We start from the raw sequence: 24,572 nt of genomic DNA on the forward strand, positions 1-24,572 counted from the left end.
TCTTATGCTAAGAAGTAGCAATTACCACATGTAACATACATACATACATACATCCTACATACATATACACATACACATATACGTATACATAACTCACACACTTGCGTACAGTTTAATCCGATCAGCTGGCCAATTACTAAGGCCACTGGACCAGATTAAATAAATAAGCTATTGCACTCAACATTCGTATTGAATACTTATCTATATCATTACTCAATAATGTGTGTGCGTGCATGCATGTGTGCGTGCATGCATGTGTGCGTGTGTGTGTGTGTATTATATATATGTGTGTGTGTGTTGTGTGTTCGCGTATGTGCGTATGTACATTCTCACATGTGCACACGTACAAATTCACATGCAAGTAAATATGTAGTTATTTTGACTGTGGCTGCTGCTGCAATACATCAGTTTGGTGAGATAGACAAGGGGGAGGGACGAGGGTGAGTGAGAGAGAGAGAGGGAGAAAGAGGAGAGAGAGAGAGAGAAAGAGTGAAAGAGAGAGAGAGAGAGAGAGGTGTTTAGTAGAGTAGTGTGGAGGTGTTGAGTCAGTAAGAATGGATTACTGTGGCGGCGGCAGTGGTGGTGGGTGTATGTGGCGGCGGTGGTGGTGGTGGTGGTGGTGGTTGGTGGTGGGGGTGGTATCAGCGGCGGCAGTGGTGGTGGCAGTGGTGGTGATAGTGGTGGTGATGATGGCGGTGGTGGTGGTGGTGTGGCGGAGTGATGATGGCGGTGGTGGTGATCGCGGTGGTGGTGGTGGTGATGTTGTTGGTGGTGGTGGTGGTGATGATGGTGGTGGTGGGGTGATGGTGGTGTGTGATAGTGGTGGTGATTGATTGGGGCGGTGGTGGTGGTGGTGGCGGCAGTGATGATGGCGGTGGTGGTGATCGCGGTGGTGGTGGTGGTGATGGTGGTGGTGGTGGTGTGGTGATGGTGGTGGTGGTGGTGATGGTGGTGGTGGTTATAGTGGTGGTGATGATGGCGGGGTGTTGGTGGTTGTGGCGGCAGTGATAGTGGCGGTGGTGGTGATCGCGGTGGTGGTGGTGGTGGTGGTGGTGGTGGCGGCAGTGATGATGGCGGTGGTGGTGATCGCGGTGGTGGTGGTGGTGGTGGTGATCGCGGTGGTGGTGGTGGTGGTGGTGGTGGTGGTGGTGGTGGTGGTGGATGTATGTGAAAAGTAGAATGCTAATGTGATGTAAATGTGTGTGAAGAGAGAGAGAGAGAGGAATAAAGTTAGGGGCGAGATGTGCGTGAGAGAAGGGGGGGGAGTGAGAGAGAGCGAGAGAGAGAGGTGAAAGAGGTAGAAAAAGTAAGATGAAGATGAAGGTAAGGGTGGAGTGGGATGCGGCGGTGGGGTGGGATGAGGGTAGAGAAGTCAAAAGGAGTGGAGGTTGTGGTGGAGGGAAGGCAGCAAGGTTAATCTGTATGGGGAGTGAAACAGAAGCTGAGTGAGAGGGTATCTGTGTGCATGTGCGTGTGTGCATGTGTGTGTGTGTGTGTGTGTATGTGTGTGTGGTATGTGGTGTGATGTGTGTGTGTGTGTGTGTGTGTGTATGTGTGTGTGTGTGTATGTGTGTGTGTGTGTGCGTGTGTGTGTGTGCATGTGTGTGTGTGTATATGCATGTGTGTGTGTGTATGTGTGTGTGTATGTGTGTGTGCATGTGTGTGTGCATGTGTGTGTGTATGTGTGTGTGTATGTGTGTGTGTGTATGTGTGTGTGCATGTGTGTGTGTGTGTATGTGTGTGCACGCCAGCTTAGAGAGAGAGAGAGAGAGAGATGGACTGACTGATGTGTCTATGCATCAGAGAGACAGAGAGAGAGTGAGTTATGTGTGACACTTGATTGTTCGTTCAGATGTTTGTCTTGATGGTGGTGTAATTCTGTTGTTGGCAGCAGTGAGAGCGGAAGAACCACATTTTGGTGGGGGACCCCCACAACACAACATAACATATATATATATATACATTTAATATACATACATACAAACACACACATATATATATATATATATATACATATATGTACATATACATATATATAGATATAGATAGCGCAACGTTAAAAAAATATAAAGCATTATAGCATCGCATACCAACACAAGACCTTCTCTCTCCTCCACAAAACAAAGATATGTTTACAGTTATATACAAACACATATAAAAACATATGTAGAGAGAGAGATAAATATATGAAGACGTATTTAAATATATAAAAACATATATGAGAGCCATATCTTCACTTATAAGCCAAACTGGATATAAATGACTCACAACTCTCAGGTCTGTACTCTATCATATATTTCCATCTATTTCTGTGTATATTTACAGCAATGTGTCTAGATGTGGGCCTGTCCCATTGTCTGTCTGTCTGTCCGTCTATCCATGCATCTGTCCATCCTTCCGTTTGTCTGCTTGTCTGTCTGATGTAACTCGTTCTCTATCCGTTCTGTCTGTCAGTCTATCGGTATGTCTATCCAATAACTCCATCTCTTTTAACCGGTTGTCTGTTCTAATATGCATGTTTATCACTCTCCGTGTCTCTCAATCTATAAATCTATCTCTTTATATAGAGATATATGTGTGTTTGTGTGTGTGTGTGTGTCTATATGTGTGCTTATCTATTCCATATGTTCATTTCCATATACACCCATCTGCCAAAGTTTTACCTATATATATATATATATGTATGTATATATATATAGGTGTATGTATATATATTTAGTATGTGACCTCGTCTGTATCACTAGCGATTTTTTTCCTCTGTCTTCCCTTCTCGGGATCTTTCCTTCTCCTATGTTTCCGACGAAGAGCTCCGCTCGAAACGTCAAACCCTCCTTCTTCCCTTCTTTCCTGAGCGTCCAATAATACTTTATTTGTTCCACATCCTCGCGTTGTTGTCTTTTTGTTTTCTTGTTTGGATTAACTATATATATATATATATATACTTTTATTATTAAAACATCACAGCATTGTAAAAACATCACAAAAAATTGTTACTCTGAGTTTCACGTTGCTGTTCGTCGGACAGTTTCTAATTACCTGAGAACTGTCCAACGAATGGGAACGTGAAACTCTGAGTAACACGTTTTTGTGATGCTTTGCAGCTTTAATAATAAAGCATAATATTCTCCCTCCGGTATACTATTTTTTTTCCACCTTGTTTCACATTTATGTGCCTACTCTGGTGTATATAAATAGTATATATAAATCTATATTTATTTGTAAAAATATTATAATAATTATAAATATTATATATAGGTTTCGGAGCATAGGCCACTTGGTGTAGAATAGATATAAAATTAGTATCTAATTCTCTCACCCAATTAATTAATAAATAAAATATATATATGTTTCAGCTGAAGTAAATGAAAAAAAATCACCTGTGCCACTACCTGGCGTATACAGGTGCTTACATTTATCAAGTATTCACCCTGAATTTATTATAAAATATATACAGGTGTGGCTGTGTGGTAAGTAGCTTGTTTAACAACCGCATGGTTCCGGGTTCAGTCCCACTGCGTGGCACCTTGGGCAAGTGTCTTCTACTATAGCCTCGGGCCGACCAAAGCCTTGTGAGTGGATTTGGTAGACGGAAACTGAAAGAAGCCCATCATAAATATATATATGCGTGTGTGTGTTTGTGTGTCTGTGTTTGTCCCCCTAGCATTGCTTGACAACCGATGCTGGTGTGTTTATGTCCCCGTTACTTAGCAGTTCGGCAAAAGAGACCGATAGAATAAGTACTGGGCTTACAAAGAATAAGTCCCGGGGTCGATTTGATCGACTAAAGGCGGTGCTCCAGCATGGCCACAGTCAAATGACTGAAACAAGTAAAAGAGTAAAAGAGTAAAGAGTATATATAGGCACACACACACAATCCACAGTAATAATTTCTTTCTGGGTCTCCCCCCTCCCTCCCTCCTCCTTTTCCCCCCACTCCACTTCTTCCTCTAGCAATAAGCACAGTCAGTCTCCTTATGTTTCGAGAAACTTTCTCAACAGTTGCTCACTAGTTCCTTCCACAGTGCTGTTCCACCCCCCACCCCACCCTGCCGCCTCCTCCTCCTTCCTCCTGCAGCATGGAGAAGAGAAAGAGAAAGCAGAGGTGGGGGTGAGGGGCAGGATTCTTTGTTTTGGTTAGTTAACCACTACCACCATCACCACCACCACTACCATCTCTATAGAAAACTTTGGGTCGATATATATATATATATATATATATATGTGTGTGTGTGTGTGTGTTTGTAGTATTTAAGCCTAGATTCTCTGGTAGTTAGAAAATGTTGGCACCTCTTGTTCTAATTATTTTCTTCGTATTCCGGCATGAATGAAAGGAATACTGAAATGTGTTAAGTTAGTGCTTACTATAAGGTTGTCCCAAAAGTTCATAGAAAGTCTTGGAAAATAATGGTCTTTATTTTGAGGAATAATTTTTGTTGTTTTTGTTTGTACTTGGCGAGTAAAAATTCAATTTTCGCAAGTGTTTACGAACTTTTGGGACAACCTAATATTTACTCTATCAGGTCATGGATGGAGTTTTAAAAAAAAGGGGGAGGAAATTTATAGATTTTCTTCCCGCAAATTCAAAAACACAATTTTCAGACCCTCAATAGAATAACAATAACAGTAGTAGTAGTAGTAGTAGTAGGTGGAGGAAGAGGAGGAGGAGGGAAATAATGGTTTCTGATTAAGGCACATGGTTACAAATTTTAGAAGAGGGTAAGTCATTGACATTGAAATATCACCCCCACCCCAGGCCCCAACTGGTACTTATTTTATATATGAAAGAATGAACCCTGATGCAGTATCAGGCAGTGGCTTTCATGACTTCTGATATTAACAGATTGGAAGCGTTATCGTGTACATAGTTTTGTTTTGGTATAAAAGATGGGCTACAGCAAATATTCTGCTCACTACCACAGGTTTGCATGTCAGTTGTTCGACCATAACCAGTTGAGCATGTCCCTCAGTGTCTGACAATATGTGCATCCCTGATCATGAGAAGATGTAGTTGGGGAGCATCATAGCCATGTGTTGAGAGGAATTCTTTGGGGTTTGGATAATTCACCTCTGGAAACATGGGTGTTTTGTTCAACATCCTTAAACAATCCTTATTCAGGGACCTTTTGAGTGTAATGGACTAATTGACCTGAAGAAAATTTTAACTGGGCCCCCACCTGCAAGGTCATGCACTGTTTATCTTGATATGAGATCACCATGTCGCGCACATATGGTTGTGATGCATGGGCTTGGTGTACCCTTATCGAACAGGTAGTCATGATGGGTATACTGGACTTCGTATATTTTACCCCAGTGTCACTTTGATGACATGCACCGCTCTCTCAATAATAATAATAATGATAATAATAATGATAATTACAGTTTCTAATAATAACAGTAATAATAATTGTTTCTGATTTAGGCACAAGGCCTGCAATGTTTGAAGAGAGTAGTTTTATTCAATCCTAGTCCTTGATTCGTTCTATCAGCACTTGATGGATGAAAGGCAAAGTTCACCCCGACAGAATTTCAATTCAGGGCCATAAAGTGCCAGAAGAAATACTTCATGAAATTTTGTCTGATATTCAAAAGATTCTGCCAATCCACCACCCTAACAATAACAACAACAACACTAATAATAATAATAATTATTATTATTATTTTTTTCTTGTTCAAATTCCGCCAAGGCCAACTTAGCCTTACATCCCTTCGGGGTCGATAAACCAAGCACCAGTGAAACACTGGGGTTGATATAATTGTCTCGTCCCCTCCCCAAAAATTTCCGGCCTTGTACCTATAGTAGAAAGAATTAATATTTTTCTTTTTATCTTGAGTTTTATTGTAACTCCTTGAGTCTTGCATGTGTAGCGGGCTCGCTGCCTGCAGCCTATGGTACCATGTTGTCTGTTCTTTACAGCTATCGAATCCTATCTAATACTTTTATTTGATTTGACTCAGGTTTGTTCTTATTCCTGGCAGGATTTTTGTGGGTGGTGGGTTACTACCTGTAACCTTAGGTATGCACAAGCTTTCAATAGTCTTTCAAGTGCCTAGAACCCTCCTGATAATCTTTCCCGGCCCTAAGAGGCATCCTTTCTGTAGAAGCTCTACAGGGCATTCTGTTCCGATCTTCTTCAACCATTTGTCTATATCTTTAGACACAGTTCCCAATGCACCAATTATTACACTTATTACTATTGTTCTGAGTTCAAATTCTGCCAAGGTCGATTTTGCTTTTTATCCTTTCTGGGGTCAATGTAATCAGCTTACCCCTCCTTTGAAATTGCTAGCCTTGTGCCAAATTTTGACACTATTATTATTATGGTTATTATTATTATTATTATTATTATTATTATTATTATTATTATTATTATTATTAAGGTGGCAAGCTGGCAAAAATGTTAGCATGCTGGGCAAAATGCTTGGCGGCTTTTCATCCATCTTCACATTCTGAGTTCAAATTCTGCCACGGTCGATTTTGCTTTTTATCCTTTCTGGGGTCAATGTAATCAACTTACCCCTCCCTTTAAATTGCTAGCCTTGTGCCAAATTTTGACATCATCATCATTATTATTATTATTATTACTATTATTATTATTATTATTATTATTATCAAGGTGGCAAGCTTGCAAAAATGTTAGCATGCTGGGCAAATTGCTTGGTGGCTTTTCATCCATCTTCAAATTCTGAGTTGTTCAAATTCTGCCAAGGTCAACTTAGCCTTTTGTCCTTTTGGGGTAGTACCAGTGGAACAATGGGGTCAATGTAATCGATTAACCACCACCACCACCCCACCCCACCCTCAAAATTTTAGGCTTTGTGCCTTTAGCTGAAAGAATTAATATTATTATTATTATTATTATTATTATTATTATTATTATTATCATCACCATGATAGCTAATTTTGGCACAAGGTCTGAAATTTTGAGGGAAGGGGCATGTCAGTTACACCAACCCCATTGCTCAACTGATGTTTATTTTGTTGACCCCTGAAAGAATGGAAGACAAGGTTGACCTTGGTGGCATTTGAACTCAGAAGATAGAGAGCTAACTCTACCAGCTTTTGATTTTTGATTTGATTTTTCCAGTTTCAGCTCATGAGCTGTGGCCATGCTGGGGCACCGCCATTAAAAAAAATTTTTTGTTTTTTTTATTTTTTTGCTGCCTTAATTATAATAATAAGAAGAAGAAGAAAAGGAAGAGTTTTATTTTTTTAGATACAAACTTGTAGTGGGGAATTGTTAAAGTTGGTGCCTTTTATTTGTCTCATTGGCCAAGAGGGACAACTGACCAGGCTGGGGTTTGACCTGTGAACGCCATTCATTTAATGCTCTGCCCTTATGATGACAATGGTGATGATGCTGGTGATGATTTGCATAACATTACCACAAATTCCCCCCTCTCCAATCTTTTACACACCAGATGGCCGGTGCCAGACCCCTCTGGCACCTGTGCAGGTGGCACGTAAAAAGCACCCACTACACTCGCAGAGTGGTTGGCGTTAGGAAGAGCATCCAGCTGTAAAAACACTGCCAGATCAGACTGGAACCTGGAGCAGCCCCTGGCTTCCCAGACCCCGGTCGAACCGTCCAACCCATGCTAGCGCGGAAAACGGACATTAAACAATGGTGATGATGATGATATACAGCAACTGGTTCTATCAGTCCCTTGCTTCCAGTTTTTACCAACCCCAGGATGACTTAATGGCCGTGTCGTCTTCAGGAGTATTTGAAACCCAGAAGGTTTTTGTGCCATCTCCGTCCTTAATGCTGCCCAGAAGGTCACCAAACAGGTTAACAGGTGTGGTGCATGGGCTTGATGTTCCCTTCATTTAGATGTACGTCAACACTTATTAAGCAGTGGTGTTGGGGAAGACACTCCTTCCATGACCATCCCAAATGTCTGAATAGCTAGATATCAACCACCTCACCAACAACAACACTGAACACCTTTTTTATCTCCATGTGTCTAACACACGTGGACATGCCTACAAAGTCAGAAAACAACACAGCTCCCATGACTTTCGGAAACATTTTTTCACGCTCAGAGTTGCTGAAGCATGGAACAAACTGCCTGAGTCAGTTGTTGACTGCCATGACACTGCATCCTTTAAGGCCCTCATGCTTTCTGAAATCTGCCGAAACTACACCTGATTATACACACACTTTAGATGAGTTGTAGTGCACCTGAGCACTGTACACAATGTTTTATTATTATTATATTGTTGAATAGTGTGTGAGTGGAAATGGTTGATGAAGAAGCTTATCACTTGATATGTTACAAAATAACATAAAATAATCATGTAGTCGTACATGCATTCTCTGTTTCTCAAACATTGTTTGTGTGTATGTGTATATATACATGTGACCGCGTGTGTACCGTTGGCGATTTTTTTTTTCCTCTGTCTTCCCTTCTCTGGATCTTTCCTTCTCCTATGTTTCCAACAAAGAGCTCCGCTCGAAACGTTAAATCCTCCTTCTTTCCTTCCTTCCTGGGCGTCCAATAATACTATTTTGTTCTACGTCCTCGCGTTGTTGTGTTTTTTGTGCTTTCTTGTTTGGATTAACTGTATATATATATATATATATATATATATATATGCACGTGATATATATGTGTGTGTATATACACACATACATATTTTAAATAGCTATTGTAACTCTAAAACAACATAATTGTTTTAGTTTGACATGTGATCTCAACTAAAATCCCTTGCCAACTAGTACTACTAATGTGTGTGTGTATATATATATGTGTGTATATATATATATATATATACACACACACACACACATATATAGTGAAGGTGCATGGCTCAGTGGTTAGAACATCGGGTTTACAATCATGAGGTGGGGAATTTGATTCCCAGGCTGAGCTGTGTGTTGTGTTCTTGAGCAAGACACTTTATTTCACGTTGCTCCAGTTCACTCAGCTGTAGAAATGAGTTACAAAGTCACTGGTGCCAAGCTGTATTGGCCCCTTTGCCTTTCCTTTGGTTCAAATCAGTGGCGTGGAGAGGGGAGGCTGGTATGCATGGGCGACTACTGGTCTTCCATAAACACCCTTGTCCAAACTTGTGCCTCAGAGTGAAACTTTCTAGGTGCAATCCCATGGTCATTCATGAATAAAGGGGGTCTTTACCTTTTATATATATGTGCCGGTGGCACGTAAAAAGCACCATCCAATCGTGGCTGTTTGCCAGCCTCGTCTGGCACCTGTGCAGGTGGCACGTAAAAATCACCCACTACACACACCAAGTAGAATTCGGCATGAAAAAAGGACCATTTCATGGTAAACTTCAGTAATACTTGATAATTAGGGTTCAGCAAAGATTTGCTTTACCGCATACCAAAGTTTAGAAATAGCAGCCAAAAAACGTTAGCTATTTCTTCTACTAAGCAAATCTTTGCTGAACCCTAATTATTAAGTATATATATATATATATATATATATATATATATATATATATATATATATATATACAGGGGTTGGACAAAATAATGGAAACGCCTTAAAATTTCAAACAAATTAATTTAAAATGGGTTAGGATCGCCTTTGGCAGTAATTACAGCTTCAATATTACGAGGTATGGACTTGTACAAAGTTTGAATTTTTTTCAAAGGAATTTTTGTCCATTCTTCAGCTAAAACGAGAGGTCATTTTTAGCAGGCTTGGTATCAAAAAAGGGGTTAATATGAACATGGAGAAGAATGTGAAACTAGAAAAGGATGTAAATATAAAGATTACCCCCCCCCACTCACACGCACACACACATGTATATTTACGTACACTTACACATACATCTACAATATCATAATCTTATGATCTTTATTCAAGGACTACAATTTGTACTTGTGTTAGGCACCGTAGCAGATGTTGCACACATCCTATTTCCATCATCAATGCTTTTGTTCATCAAATACACACATATACACATACAAGCACACAAACAAACACACCACACACACACATATATATATATATAATATATATATATATACAAACACAAACATACTTATACATGCACAAGCACCAATATATACACACAAGCACACACACACACATATATATATATATATATCTATATATATATATATATATATGCACAGACACATACATATAAACACGTAAGCATATACATATACACATACAGGCACACAAACAAACACACACACATATATATATATATATACATACAAACACAAACACACATATACATGTACAAGCACAAATATATACACACAAGCACACACACATATATACATATATACACAGGCACATACATATAAACTCTTAAGCATATACATATACACATACAAACATGCGCATATACACACACACAGGTACAAGCATTCACACAAACACATTTAATTGATGTTTCTCTAATTAACTTACTCTGTGTCTCTCTCTTCCTCTCTTTGTCTCTCTTCCTCTCTGTCTCTCTTTCTCTTTGTCTCTCTTTCTCTTTGTCTCTCTGTCTCTTTGTCTCTCATTGTTAATCTTTTCCATTTTGGTGGAACTCTAGGCAAAACGGAAAGAGTCGATCAACACAATGAAGGTAAAAACTTAACACCAACGACTTAGAAATGTCCAATTAGACCAAATAATTGCACCTGAGCCTGTATTGTTGTCGACTTCACTACTGAATAACAATAAGAACTAACCACCACCACCACCCCTACCTGCGCACACACACCACCACCACATACTTCACACCAAACATCTACCTGTCCTACTAACTCCCTCCCATCCCACCTTCAGAAATACCATATACAGTGATTAAATCTCCACCCTGGACACAGCAGGCTTTTTTTTTTTATTCTTTTTAACACCTGTAAAACCAACATAGTAGATGGGTGGCAGAGTTAGTAGAGTACTGGATAAAAATATCTGGTTGTATTTGGTTAAGGCAATTGGCAATCTGAGTTCAAACCCTACACAAGCCTACTCCGCAATCCAACCCTTTGATATTAATGATAAAATAAGTTGTGATGGTAAACTTCCCTAACCCTTTGAGGGTGGTGTCCTAGCTTGAATGCAGTTGATTGTAACCTAGGCGGCGAGCTGGCAGAAACGTTAGCACGCCGGGCGAAATGCTAAGTGGCATTTCGTCTGCCGTTACGTTCTGAGTTCAAATTCCGCTGAGGTCGACTTTGCCTTTCATCCTTTCGGGGTCGATTAAATAAGTACCAGTTATGCACTGGGGTCAATATAATCGACTTAATCCATTTGTCTGTCCTTGTTTGTCCCCTCTGTGTATAGCCCCTTGTGGGCAGCAAAGAAATAAAATAATTGTAGGTGGTTTAGACAGGCATTTTGCAACTGTGGAATTCCAGGTTCAATTCCACATTGCAATTCTTCAAGCAAGTGTCTCTTTTCTACTCTGCTAACAAGTTTACCTTTACGATGGAATTTAAGAGACAAAACTGTGCAGAACTCTCTCTCACACACATTTATGTATGTGTGTGTGTGTGTGTGTGTGTGTATATATATATATATATATATATATATATGCATACGTGTGTGTGCGTATATGTGTAAACGTACAAACACAGGCATATGTACATGCACTTCTTTTTATATTTATTGGGTGATAAAATAAGTACCTAACTGGATTAAGTACTGGGGTCACTGCAGTTGACCGAGTCCCAACATGGACACAGTCCAATGACTAAAACCCTCAAGGGCAGTACTCCAGTGTGGCCATGTTCCATTAAATAAAACCCTCGAGAGCAGTACCCCAGCATGGCCACAGTCCAGAGACTGAAACCCTTAAAAGTAGTACCCAACCTGGTCACACTTCAGTGGCTAAAAACACCGAGGGCACTACTCCAGCATGGCCACAATCCAATGACTAAAACCCTCAAGGGCAGTACTCCAGCATGGCCACGTTCCAGTAACTAAAACCCTCGAGATCAGTACCCCAGCATGGCCACAGTCCAGAGACTGAAACCCTTAAAAGTAGCACCCCAACATGGTCACACTTCAGTGGCTAAAAACACAGAGGGCACTACTCCAGTATGGCCACAATCCAATGACTAAAGCCCTCAAGGGCAGTACTCCAGCATGGCCACGTTCCAGTAACTAAAACCCTTGAGATCAGTACCCCAGCGTGGCCACAATCCAGAGACTGAAACCCTTAAAAGTAGTACCCCAACATGGTCACACTTCAGTAGCTAAAAATACCAAGGGCAGTACTCCAGCGTGGCCACAGTCCAATGATGTAAACCCTCAAGGGCAATACTCCAGCATGGCCACATTACAACGACTAAAACCCTTGAGGGCTGTACTCCAGCATGGCCACAGTCCAATGACGAAAACCCTCAAGGGCAATACTCCAGCATGGCCACATTACAATGACTAAAACCCTTGAGGGCAGCACTACAACATGGCCACAGTCCAGTGATTCAAACCTCCAAAGGTAGTACCCTAACCCTGTCCACAGTCCAGTAACTAAAACCCTCCATAGATGGTAGCCCCAGCACAACCACAGTCCTGAGCTTGAAACCAGTAAACAATGGAATAAATATCTGTTAGCTTTAGTTCCTCCCTCAGTGAACAGAGCCAAATGTTTGTGTTCTGGTAATTAATACTGTTAATGTTAGAATTCTCTTAATCTCAAAGAACCAACCGACACCCACAAACTCATTTTCCATTAGTGCGTTATTTGTTATTGTCTCTACCCTATCCTTCACTAGATGTTTAGCATCAAATTTGAATTTGTATTGTATAACAGAATTAAATAAATATGTGTTTTTATATGACGTATGGTGTCACATATTGAAAGTCAGTGTATTCTGTGACCCTGCAGGCGCAATGGCCCAGTGGTTAGGGCAGTGGACTCGCGGTCATAGGATCAGTTTTTGATTCCCAGACCGGGCGTTGTGAGTGTTTATTGAGCGAAAACACCTAAAGCTCCACGAGGCTCGGCAGGGGGTGGTTCACTCTGCCTGCTGTACTCTTTCACCACAACTTTCTCTCACTCTTACTTCCTGTTTCTGTTGTACCTGTATTTCAAAGAGTCGGCCTTGTCACTCTCTGTGTCACGCTGAATATCCCCGAGAACTACGTTAAGGGTACACGTGTCTGTGGAGTGCTCAGCCACTTACACGTTTTAATTCACGAGCAGGCTGTTCCATTGATTCGGATCAACCGGAACCCTCGTCGTCGTAACCGACGGAGTGCTTCTTCTCACTATTAATGTTAGAATTCTCTTAATCTCAAAGAACCAACTGACACCCACAAACTCATTTTCCATTAGTGCGTTATTTGTTATTGTCTCCACCCCATCCTTCACTAGTTGTTTAGCATCAAATTTGAATTTGTATTGTATAACAGAATTAAATAAATATGTGTTTTTATATGACGTATGGTGTCACATGTTGAAAGTCAGTGTATTCTGTGACCCACGGCATTTGCAAAGATAAACAGCCTTAAGATTCTGATATGAGTTGTTGTATGAGAGACATGTGCTCTTTCTCTCTCACTGTTTTTTTCTCTTTCTTACCCTCCTCTTTCCCTGGCTTCTCTCTCTTGCTCTCCTTCCTTCCTCCTCTCTGTCTCTTCCTGTGATGTGTCTTGTGACTAGAAATAGTTAACAGGACAATGATACATAAGATGCAAACCAACCCATGTGGCCTACTGCTTTGGGTGTTTTTAGCAGGGCCAGTGACCATTTAGAAGCTCCAGCATGGGCTTGATTCTGTTGTTGCTGTTATTATTTAGCTTCAAGTTATCTCTTATTTGAGCCAATTTATAATCATCAAACACGTTCCAGCCATGACCATCCTTTCTCGCATACTGACAATTCAGTGAAGCCTACATTATCCAGCAACTCTCTCTGGATCTAAGACTAAATAATTAGTGAAGTTAATAATAATAATAATAAAAACATTGTGTACAGTGCTCAGGTGCACTACAACTCATCTAAAGTGTATATATAATCAGGTGTAGTTTCGGCAGATTTCGGAAAGCATGAGGGCCTTAAAGGATGCAGTGTCATGGCAGTCAACAACTGACACAGGCAGTTTGTTCCATGCTTCAGCAACTCTGAGCATGAAAAAATGTTTCCGAAAGTCATGGGAGCTGTGCAGGGCACATTAATAAACTAACTAGAATTAATAGTGTGATGAGGGAAAAATAAAACATATTGAAATTAGTTAATGACTAATAATATTTAGTTATCTCAACAAGTCTGGCAGAAAATTCCAGATATGTTTCAGTCCTATTCTGGTCTCATCAGCAATCCATAAACTTCAGTTATGATGAAGGAATCGCTAATATAGAAGATTGTATCCTGTTCTCAACAGGAAAATGGAATTGTTTAGAGAATGAATTACTCAGACATACCATCAGCAGGAGAAAACAATAGTTAAGCATTAATAACTTTGCTATTGTTTTGTTTTATTATTTACTTGAAGGTATTATCTCTCAGTCATTAGTTAATTGGACAATTATCCATAATCCTCTAAATACTTTTCCATGAATCCTTCTCTCTCTTACCTTCATTTGCTCCTTTGCCACCTCTTCTTTTCCTCCTTCCCTCCATCTCTCTCTCTCTCTCCATCTCTCTCTTTCTCTCTCTCTCCATCTCTCTCTCTCTCCATCTCTCTCTCTCTCTCTCCATCTCTCTCTCTCTCCATCTCTCTCTTTCTCTCTCTCTCCATCTCTCTCTTTCTCTCTCTCTCCATCTCTCTCTTTCTCTCTCTCTCCATCTCTCTCTCTCCATCTCTCTCTTTCTCTTTATCTCTCTCTCTCTCCATCTCTCCCCCCTCTCTCTCTCAAGGAATGAGCTTAAATCCATTGAGGCAGGTTTGTGTGTATGTATTCTCTTTTTTTAATGACTAAATTGTGTGATTCCTTTAGGCCAGTGGGTCACAAGGCTCATCCTATGAAGACTCGGATAGAACTCCACTGAACCCCTCCACTTGCACATTTACTCTCCAGTCATCATATCCACCCATACAACCTACATGGCCACCCTCCCTCCAATCATCATATCTACCCACACAGCTCTACCTACTTACTCTCAGTTTTCACACCCACTTCTACCACCCTCCAGTCTCCAAATCTACTCTTCCAATACTGCCTACCTACCTACCCTCGAGTTCTTGCATCTACACTCACAGGCCTACCCATCTACCCACATAACCCTATCTACTCTCTCTCTCTCTCTCTCTCTCTCATACATCAACCTTCCATTTCTCACTCTTATCTTCCTAGCCCCTAGTGTCCAGGAAGCCCTCAAGCCAATGTTCAGAATCTCACCTGTGAGGGACTGATGCAAGATGGGTCAAAACGGGGTTGTTGTGATTGATAAAGATTCTCATGACTTCCATTTTCTCTTTCTCTCATCTATTATACACGCACATTTATATACACCTGTCAAATCTCTTCCCTCAACATATCCTCCTGACACCCCCTCCCTCAACCTGGGACCACTCCATCTCCCACTTTCCTTTCGTAATCTCACAAACTTACCCACCCACTCCCCTTATCCAATCCCTGGTTCCACTTACATACACCTCTTTGTAATTTAGGTTCTGACACATCTACATCTTATCTTTCTCTCTCTCCCCTTCTCTCCTTCTCTCCCCTCTCTCTCTCTCTCCTTCCCTCTCTCTCTCTCTCTCCTCTCTCTCATTTCTCTCTCCTCTCTCTCTTTCTTCTCTCCTCTCTCTCTCTCTCTTCTCTCTCTCTCTCTCTCTCTCTCTCTCTCTCTCTCTCTTTTTCCTCCCATCTGATGTAACTATGTGTCTCCTTTACTGCAAGACACCTTTTTGTTTTTCTTTGTCCCTTCCTTAATACTGCTCCTCCTCTTCAGTTGAGGGAGGGTGTTGCCTTGCAAGGTACTTGGTGACCTCACTGGTGCTGGTGAAACATAAAAACTTGTGTAAAGAGGTTGGCAACAAGGAAGGGCATCCAACCATAGAAACCTTGTCAAAACAGACAGTAGAGCTTAGTGCAGTCTTTCGACTTGCCAAACCTATCGAACTGTTCAACCCATGCCAGCATGGACAAAAGAAATAAAGTGAGGAGCAGCAAAAATATCACAGAAACTCTGAGTAACAGTTTTTGTGATATTTTTGCTGCTTTTTAATTACTCTATCTATGGTATTCGAGTACTATTTTTCCCCCACCTTGTTTTTCATTTATGTGCTTACCCTGGTACATATACTCTTTCACTTGTTTCAGTCATTTGACTGCGGCCATGCTGGAGCACCGCCTTTAATCGAGCAACTCGACCCCGGGACTTATTCTTTTGTAAGCCCAGTACTTATTCTATCGGTCTCTTTTGCCGAACCGCTAAGTAACGGGGACATAAACACACCAGCATCGGTTGTCACGCGATGGTGGGGCGACAAACACAGACACACAAACAAACACACATATATATATATACATATATACGACAGGCTTCTTTCAGTTTCCGTCTACCAAATCCACTCACAAGGCATTGGTCAGCCCGAGGCTATAGTAGAAGACACTTGCCCAAGGTGCCACGCAGTGGGACTGAACCTGGAACCATGTGGTTGGTAAGCAAGCTACTTACCACACAGCCACTCCTGCGCCTATTGTATAACCCTCAAGGGCAATACTCCAGCATGGCCACATATATATATGCACACACATGTATATATGCATACACATGTATATATATATATATGCACATACACACACACACATATATATATGCACACATGCATACGTATGTGTGTGTGTGTGTGTGTGTTCATGTCATTTTGTCTTGTCATTGTATGCTAGTTGTAAACAAGTCTCACTCTCATACAAGCAGTGTTGTTCATTTGTAATTCTGTGTGAGGGCATCCCATCAATGTGCTCTTCGTGTATGAAGGACAAGAAGAGATATTACCGTACTTGAAAACAGGTGAGGGTTGACAACGGGAAGAGCGCCCAGCCAAGAATATCTGCCTCAGCAAATCTCGCCTGAGAAGTGGACATGAAAATGAAAACAGTGATGATGATGATGATGATGATGATATCCTAAGGTTATATAATCCAGGGTAATCTTTGTCTCATAAGAAGTGTTTTTGTGAAATTTGGCTGCTATTTCTAGGATTCTGCACAAAACACATAGGTGCTCTCTCCTTGGTTCGTCACCATGCTGTTAAGGTGCCTCCCACAATCAAATTAACCTTCAATGACATTCCATCCCTGACCATCCCTTCATTATATTTCCATTATATTTCCATATACAGTCTGGCCTGGGACAAGCATCATATGCATTCTTTTTTTTTTTATTTTTGTGTGTGTGACTTGAGGGGTTTTGGCTGCTGTTTCTAGCAAACCGAGTGACCACGTACAGGTTCCATATAGGCTCCCTGCTATGTTAATGTTGTTGCTAATGTGGTGGTGTTTTTTAAATAGCTTTAGCACTGCTGCAGAATTATTCTTGGTGACAGGAACTTAACAGGCAGCCAGGCAGGCAGGCAGTTCCGCAGAATGTCACCAAGACCTGCATGACTCAGTAAAGTGTTTATAGTCAGACAGTATTAAGCTACACACACACATGCATGTGTGTTTGTTTGTATACATATAAACATGTGTGTATGTACGTGTATATGTATGAGTGTGTATATTTCTTTTTTTCTTTTTTTTTTTTCTTTTTTACATGTTTCAGTCATTTGACTGCGGCCATGCTGGAGCACCGCCTTTAATCGAGCAACTCGACCCCGGGACTTGTTCTTTTTGTAAGCCCAGTACTTATCCTATCGGTCTCTTTTGCCGAACCGCTAAGTGACGGGGACGTAAACACACCAGCATCGGTTGTCAAGCAATGCTAAGGGGACAAACACAGACACACAAACAAACACACACACTTATATATATATACATATATACGACAGGCTTCTTTCAGTTTCCGTCTACCAAATCCACTCACAAGGCATTGGTCGGACCAGGGCTATAGCAGAAGACACTTGCCCAAGATGCCACGCAGTGGGACTGAACCCGGAACCATGTGGTTGGTTAGCAAGCTACTTACCACACAGCCACTCCTGCGCCTATATATATATATAAAATTGAATAAGGGTAGAAATTGATATCAATCAATTAAAACCAGTGGCCTAGCATATTAAAAAAATCCGAAGATTAAAATATTTTTACATACAAAATTTAAAGGACTGACCACTAAAAGTGGACGGTCAACATGCTAGATATAGATGTCAAAATCGCTATTTTCCACGAAAATTTTTCGGGGAAAATAGCGATTTTGACATCTATATCTAGCATGTTGACCGTCCACTTTTAGTGGTCAGTCCTTTATATATATATATATATATATATACATATCTTTTATCTTTTGCTTGTTTCAATCATTTGGCTATGGCAATGCTGGAGCACCACTATGATTGGTTTTAGTCAAACAAATTGCCCCCCCCCCTGGAACTTAACTTCTTAACGCTGTTACTTATTTTATCAATCTCTTTTGCTGAACATGTATATAGGATATAGGTATGTGTGTGTGTGTGTGTGTGTATTTATGTATGCATATGTGTGTGTATATATGAATTTTTATATATACATATATATAGGCGCAGGAGTGGCTGTGTGGTAAGTAGCTTGTTTACCAACCACATGGTTCCGGTTTCAGTCCCACTGCGTGGCACCTTGGACATGTGTCTTCTACTATAGCCTCGGGCCGACCAAAGCTTGTCAGTGGATTGGTAGACAGAAACTGAAAAGAAGCCCGTCGTATATATGTATATATATATATATATATATATATATGCATGTGTGTGTTTTGTGTGTGTCTGTGTTTGTCCCCTAGCATTGCTTGACAACCGATTGCTGGTGTGTTACGTCCTCGTCACTTAGCGGTTCGGCAAAAAAGACTGATAGAATAAGTACTGGGCTTACAAAAGAATAAGTCCCGGGGTTGAGTTGCTCAATTAAAAGCGGTGCTCCAGCATGACCGCAGTCAAATGGCTGAAACAAGTAAAAGAGAAAAGAGAAAGAGAAATATGTATGTATGAATTGTTGTATATTTATAATATATAATATAATATATATATAATGTGTTTGTGTGTGTTTGTATGCCTATACATAGGCATGTATTTAAAGTGTTGTCATGTGCTTAAAAAAATACCTATGAACATTGACTGAAAACAAGTGTTTGTCTGTTGTTTTAATTTTGATGAGAGTAAATTTGAAGTTTGAATTCGCCGTATCATTTCCAGTGAAACTTCAAAGTCATTGTCAATAAAATTATGAATGTTTTTTTTTTCCTTTGAAACATATGTAGTACATATTTACCTCCCCCATTCTCTACATCCAGTGTGTGTGTTTGTACGTATGATGATAATACATGTCTTTATATAGATAGATAGAGAGAAAACGGAATGAATGACATTCTTTATTTAAAAACATTACAATTGTTTCGACACATTTTTACATTCATTGTACATTGATGAGATGTAGTGTAACGATTATCATCCATCCAAGATGTAAAGTGCACCTCTTCAGGTGATTGTTTAAATAAGTCCTTCATTAGATCTGACTGTCATTCTACTCTGTGCGAGAATGCATACCCAAAGTGATGGGGCAAGCATTTCCACTATGATAGCATTAGGTAGCCAATAACTTGAATGAGCTTTGCATAGCATTCTACAAGGTTTTTACCCAAAACTTATTTGACTATATTTATTTATTTATTTATTTATTTATTTATTTCAATAAGAAAATAGGGAGAGAATTAAATTAATTAATAAAATTAAAAATTATTTGAAAGTCGAATCTCGTCAGTTTAAGATATACAAAATAGGTATTCAATACCTACATGTTGAATATATTCGGCTGCAAACCATTAACTGATAAAATTTATGCATAAAGAACATAGTATAAAATATGGTATAGACCTTAGAAAGGAGTGGAAGGTAGTGTATATTTGAGTGGTAAAGTAAGAATAGATCAATATATTCTTCTAGGGTCAATGTGTCATATGTCTGAAACAGAAGCACACTCTAAAGCGTAGAGCAGTAATGTATTTGTATGCAGTTAAGCCTATGTCCAGTCATAGAGTGACCAGTGGCTTCACATCCATCGAGAGCTTAGCCCCATTGATGACTCATCAGATTCTAAAACCAAAGGCATATAATTCTTTAGCTCCGTGACCATAACGGATTCCTACCTCCTAAAGTTGAAGAATTACTTGCCTTCAACTTTAGAGCCCGACAAGTCGTCCATGGGGCTAAGCCCTTTTATTATGAAACCATTGGTCACTCTATGACTGGACATATATACTTAACTGCTTAAAAATATATCTGTGTGTGTGCAAGACAAAGTTATTTTATTCCACACAGGTAGAAATAGAGAAAAAATATAAGTTGAAAATGCACTGAGAATAGATAAATTTTTTTATTATATTCAAAGATTTCACTTTAATGTTTCAAGCTACTTGGCTCTCATAAATGAGATTTACCTAAGAGAGGCAACTTTTATATATATATATATATAAAAGAAGTTTGAAAACGCCACTATATAAGATGAATTTTAATTTTCTTAGAAATTTTACATGTTTTGGTTCTTCTTGAAAAAACGAACCTTATCAAAAATATTTTAAAAAGTTAAGAGTAATAAAAAAAGTTCATAATTGTTTCTTACTAGTCTCAACAGAATCCACATGGTGGTGTTTTGTCGGGTTAGTAAGCATGCGATCTACATTTATTATAAAATTATATATATATATATATATATATATATATATATACCAGAGTAAACACATAAATGTGAAACAAGGTTGGAAAAAAGAGTACTCAAATACCAGTGGTAGAGTAATATGCTTTATTTAAAGCAGCAGAAAATTCAACAAAACCTGTTACTCTGAGTTTCCTGTTGCCGTTCATCGGACAGTTTTTGCAACGGGAAACTCAGAGTAACAGGTTTTGTTGAATTTTCTGCTGCTTTAAATAAAGTATATATATATATATGGCTGTGTGGTTAGGAAGTTTGCTTCCCAGCTACATGGTTTTGGGTTCAGTCCCACTGCATGGCACCCTGGGGAAGTGTCTTCTGCTATAGCCCCAGGTCGACCGAAGCTTTGTAAAGGAATTTGGTTGGCAGAAGTTACTGCTGTGTGTGTGTACATGAGTGTGTAAATGCTTGTGCCTCCTAACAGAAGACGTCTCACAGTGGAATTGAACCTGGAAAGGACCTAGCTGCATTGAAAATTTTTACCGGTAGAGGCAGTCGTGGTTGAGATGGCCTTCATCATCAACTTCTTTTCTGCCAATGTTCTCCTGGGGGTAAACAACAAACACATACACAAGCAAAATTATTGAACCCTCCCCAGGAAAAACATCAAAGCCATCACACACCCTTATTTTACCAACACCTACACCCTTTCACCCTTCCACATTGACCTTCCTTTCTCTTTCTCTCTCACCCTTCCACATTGACCTTCCTTTCTCTTTGTCTCTCTCTCTCTCTCACCCTTCCACATTGACCTTCCTTTCTCTTTCTCTCTCTCTCTCTCTCTCTTCTCTCTCTCTCTCTTTCACTCCCTATACAATTACACAAATTGGTGTTTGCCAATTCCCTTTCTAACTTCTTTCAGTCATTATTTGAATCTCTCTCTCTCTCTCTCTCTCTCTCTCTCTTTCTCTCTCCTTCTAACACTAATGCTCTCTCTCTCTCTCTCTCTCTTATTTCTTCACCTCCTAAACTCTCTCCCTCTAACTCCTACTACTTCTAATGCTAACTCTATCCAACTATTTAGACCTTTAATTCGTCCTCTCTCTTTCTCCAACTCTATCCTACTTTCACTTTCTCTTTAGCTCTCTCTCCTGATCTCTCTCCTAACTGTCCCACTGTCTATCCAACTCTACAATTCTCTCTCTTTTTCTCTCTTGCTTTCTCTCTTTCTCTTTTTAGTTTTTTTCCTTTCTTCTTTTACTTTCATTTTATTTGTTTATACTTTTGTTCTTTATTTTTTTATGTTGATGATGATGTTTTTGTTGCTATTATTGCCACCGCTGCTGCCATCGTTGTTGTCATCGTTCTTGTGTTATTGTCATCACTATTGTTTGTTGTTATTGTTGTTGTCATTGTCTTCCATCTATGTTGGTATTTAACCCTAGGTCAATCATGACCCATCAGATCAATGTTCAAAAGCATTCCACCTGTGACCCTGCTATCCATTTCTTGATCATTTTGTAACAAGTTCTATGCCATCAACTAAATCCCTCTTCTGACTTGAGGGACAAGGGGAATATTGACTGCTATCTCTAGCATCCCAAGAAACCACCTAGAATTTTTTCTTGTTGGCTTGTTGTTATTACTACTGTTTAATGCCAGTTCAAGTATGACCAAGAAGACCTACAATCAAAGACACTCCAGTCATGACCATCCCATCATTTTATCAGTCTGTAGGACTACGTTATTCGATACGCCCTCTCCTTGCAGGTTGTGACTTCGTGGAAAATTTTAGCTTCTGTTTCTAGCAAGTTGAGCGACCAACCATACAGAGGCTCTCTCCTTCATTGTCTTGTGATCGTCATTGTTGATGTTGTTGTTGTTGCTACTGTTGTCTATTGTTTTGTCCTCATGGCCTGTGGTGGTTATATATACATATATAACCATTGTTTTGCTGCTCAACCATTCCATTCTCTCTCTCTCTACCTCTTCTTCTTCTTCTCCTCCTCCTCCTGCCAGGGTCAGATGTATGATTTTGTAAGTATCTCCCTGCTTGCATTCACTTTTTCTTTCTTTATTGTTATCATTATTATTATTATTATTATTATTATTATTATTATTATCGTTATTTTTGTTCACTTTTATTTTTCTTTACCCTCTTACATGTATATGCAGCTACTTATATATATATATATATGAATGTGTATAACTGTTGTTGTGTCTTTGGGGAAAGTTATTCGGTAATGCCACACTCTGTGACTTGTAGTTTGATCCTCAATCTGAAGATCTCCACCTTGGATGAAACTGTGAGGCACTGAACTTTCCAGGACCTACAGTAAAGTTATTGCTCTATGAATATATCAAGTTCTTCCTTTCTCTGAGCTAGTCATACCTCATACACAATACTAACATATACATATATATATATATTTTATATATATATATAATATGTGTATATATATATATATATATATATATAATTAATAATATTAGGGAATAAATCCAAACTTACAGGGAAAAAATCAGATTTAGGATTGAATCCAATTTTATAGTAAAATATAATATAATATTAATTAGAGACAAACCAACCACTATTATGCAAATCAAACAATGAAAAACTTGAGCCAATACATAATATTTAATTTATTTTTAAATATAACAAAATTATTAAAAAATATAATTAAATATATATATATATATATTTTATATACATACACACTTTCCAAATACTTATTATTACTATTAATATATATTTATGGTTTATTTCCCTAACGAAACAAAGAAATATAGACACACACACACACACACATGCACACTCAGTTACACATTTGTTTATTCATTTAACATCAGTTTTCCCATGCTGGCATGAGTTAGATGAAAAACTTGTTGCAGCAGGTCTTTTTGACTAGATACGCTCCCTATCACCAATCCTTACTGGTTTTTTTTTCAAAATAGGGATTTTATTCCAGGAAAAGCCAAGCAACCAATCATCATGTCAATAGGGAATATTTCACTGAAGCTTTGATATGTGGATAATAACTGTCGTACTCCTGTCAAGCCGTCCAACCCATGCCAGTATGGAAAATGGACGTGAAAGAAGCCCGTCATATATGTATATATACATTAGGAAAGGCATCCAGCCATAGAAACCGTGCCAAATCAGACTGGAACTCCAGTTTACCAGTTCCAGTTAAACTGTCCAACCCATGACAGCATGGAAAGCAGATGCTAAATAATGAGGATGATGATGATGGTGTTTGTGTGTGTGTGTGTCTTTGTGTATGTGTTTTCCCACCACCACCGCTTGACTACTGGTGTTAGTACTTTTACATCTCTCTAACTTAGCAGTTTGGCGAAACAGACCGATAGAATAAGCACCAAGTTTAACTAAAAAAAGTTTTGAGGTTGATTCTTTCAACTAATAATTCTTCAAGGCAGTGCCCCAGCATGGCTGTAGTCTCAAAACTGACACAGGTAAAAGACAAAAGATATATATATATATATATAGGCGCAGGAGTGGCTGTGTGGTAAGTAGCTTGCTAACCAACCACATGGTTCCGGGTTCAGTCCCACTCCGTGGCATCTTGGGCAAGTGACTTCTGCTATAGCCCCGGGCCGACCAATGCCTTGTGAGTGGATTTGGTAGACGGAAACTGAAAGAAGCCTGTCGTATAATGTATATGTATATATGTGTGTGTGTTGTTTGTTCCCCTAGCATTGCTTGACAACCGATGCTGGTGTGTTTACGTCCCCGTCACTTAGCGGTTCGGCAAAAAGAGACCGATAGAATAAGTACTGGATTTACAAAGAATAAGTCCCAGGGTCGATTTACTCGACTAAAGGCGGTGCTCCAGCATGGCCGCAGTCAAATGACTGAAACAAGTAAAAGAGTAAAGAGTATATATATTAGACACACACACACA

The 24,572-nt window shown here is 39.5% G+C and overlaps 1 protein-coding gene across 9 annotated transcripts in view; it reads left to right on the forward strand.

Annotated features, from left to right (window-relative positions):
- LOC115223775 (oxidation resistance protein 1) overlaps window positions 1-24,572 on the forward strand; it is a 143,045-nt gene that overhangs the window by 54,407 nt on the left and 64,066 nt on the right. For 5 of the 9 annotated variants that reach the window (XM_036512935.1, XM_036512941.1, XM_036512937.1 and 2 more), the window contains 2 exons: window positions 10,523-10,555; window positions 22,669-22,686. The exons of 2 other annotated variants lie outside the window; for them this stretch is intronic. In XM_036512935.1, coding sequence (XP_036368828.1) covers window positions 10,523-10,555; window positions 22,669-22,686 — 51 coding nt within the window. The remainder of the gene's footprint in view (window positions 1-10,522; window positions 10,556-22,668; window positions 22,687-24,572) is intronic. 2 more of the 9 variants (XM_036512938.1, XM_036512943.1) reach the window with 1 other exon arrangement.

Source organism: Octopus sinensis, linkage group LG24, assembly GCF_006345805.1.
Source record: "Octopus sinensis linkage group LG24, ASM634580v1, whole genome shotgun sequence".
Lineage (NCBI taxonomy): Eukaryota > Metazoa > Mollusca > Cephalopoda > Octopoda > Octopodidae > Octopus > Octopus sinensis.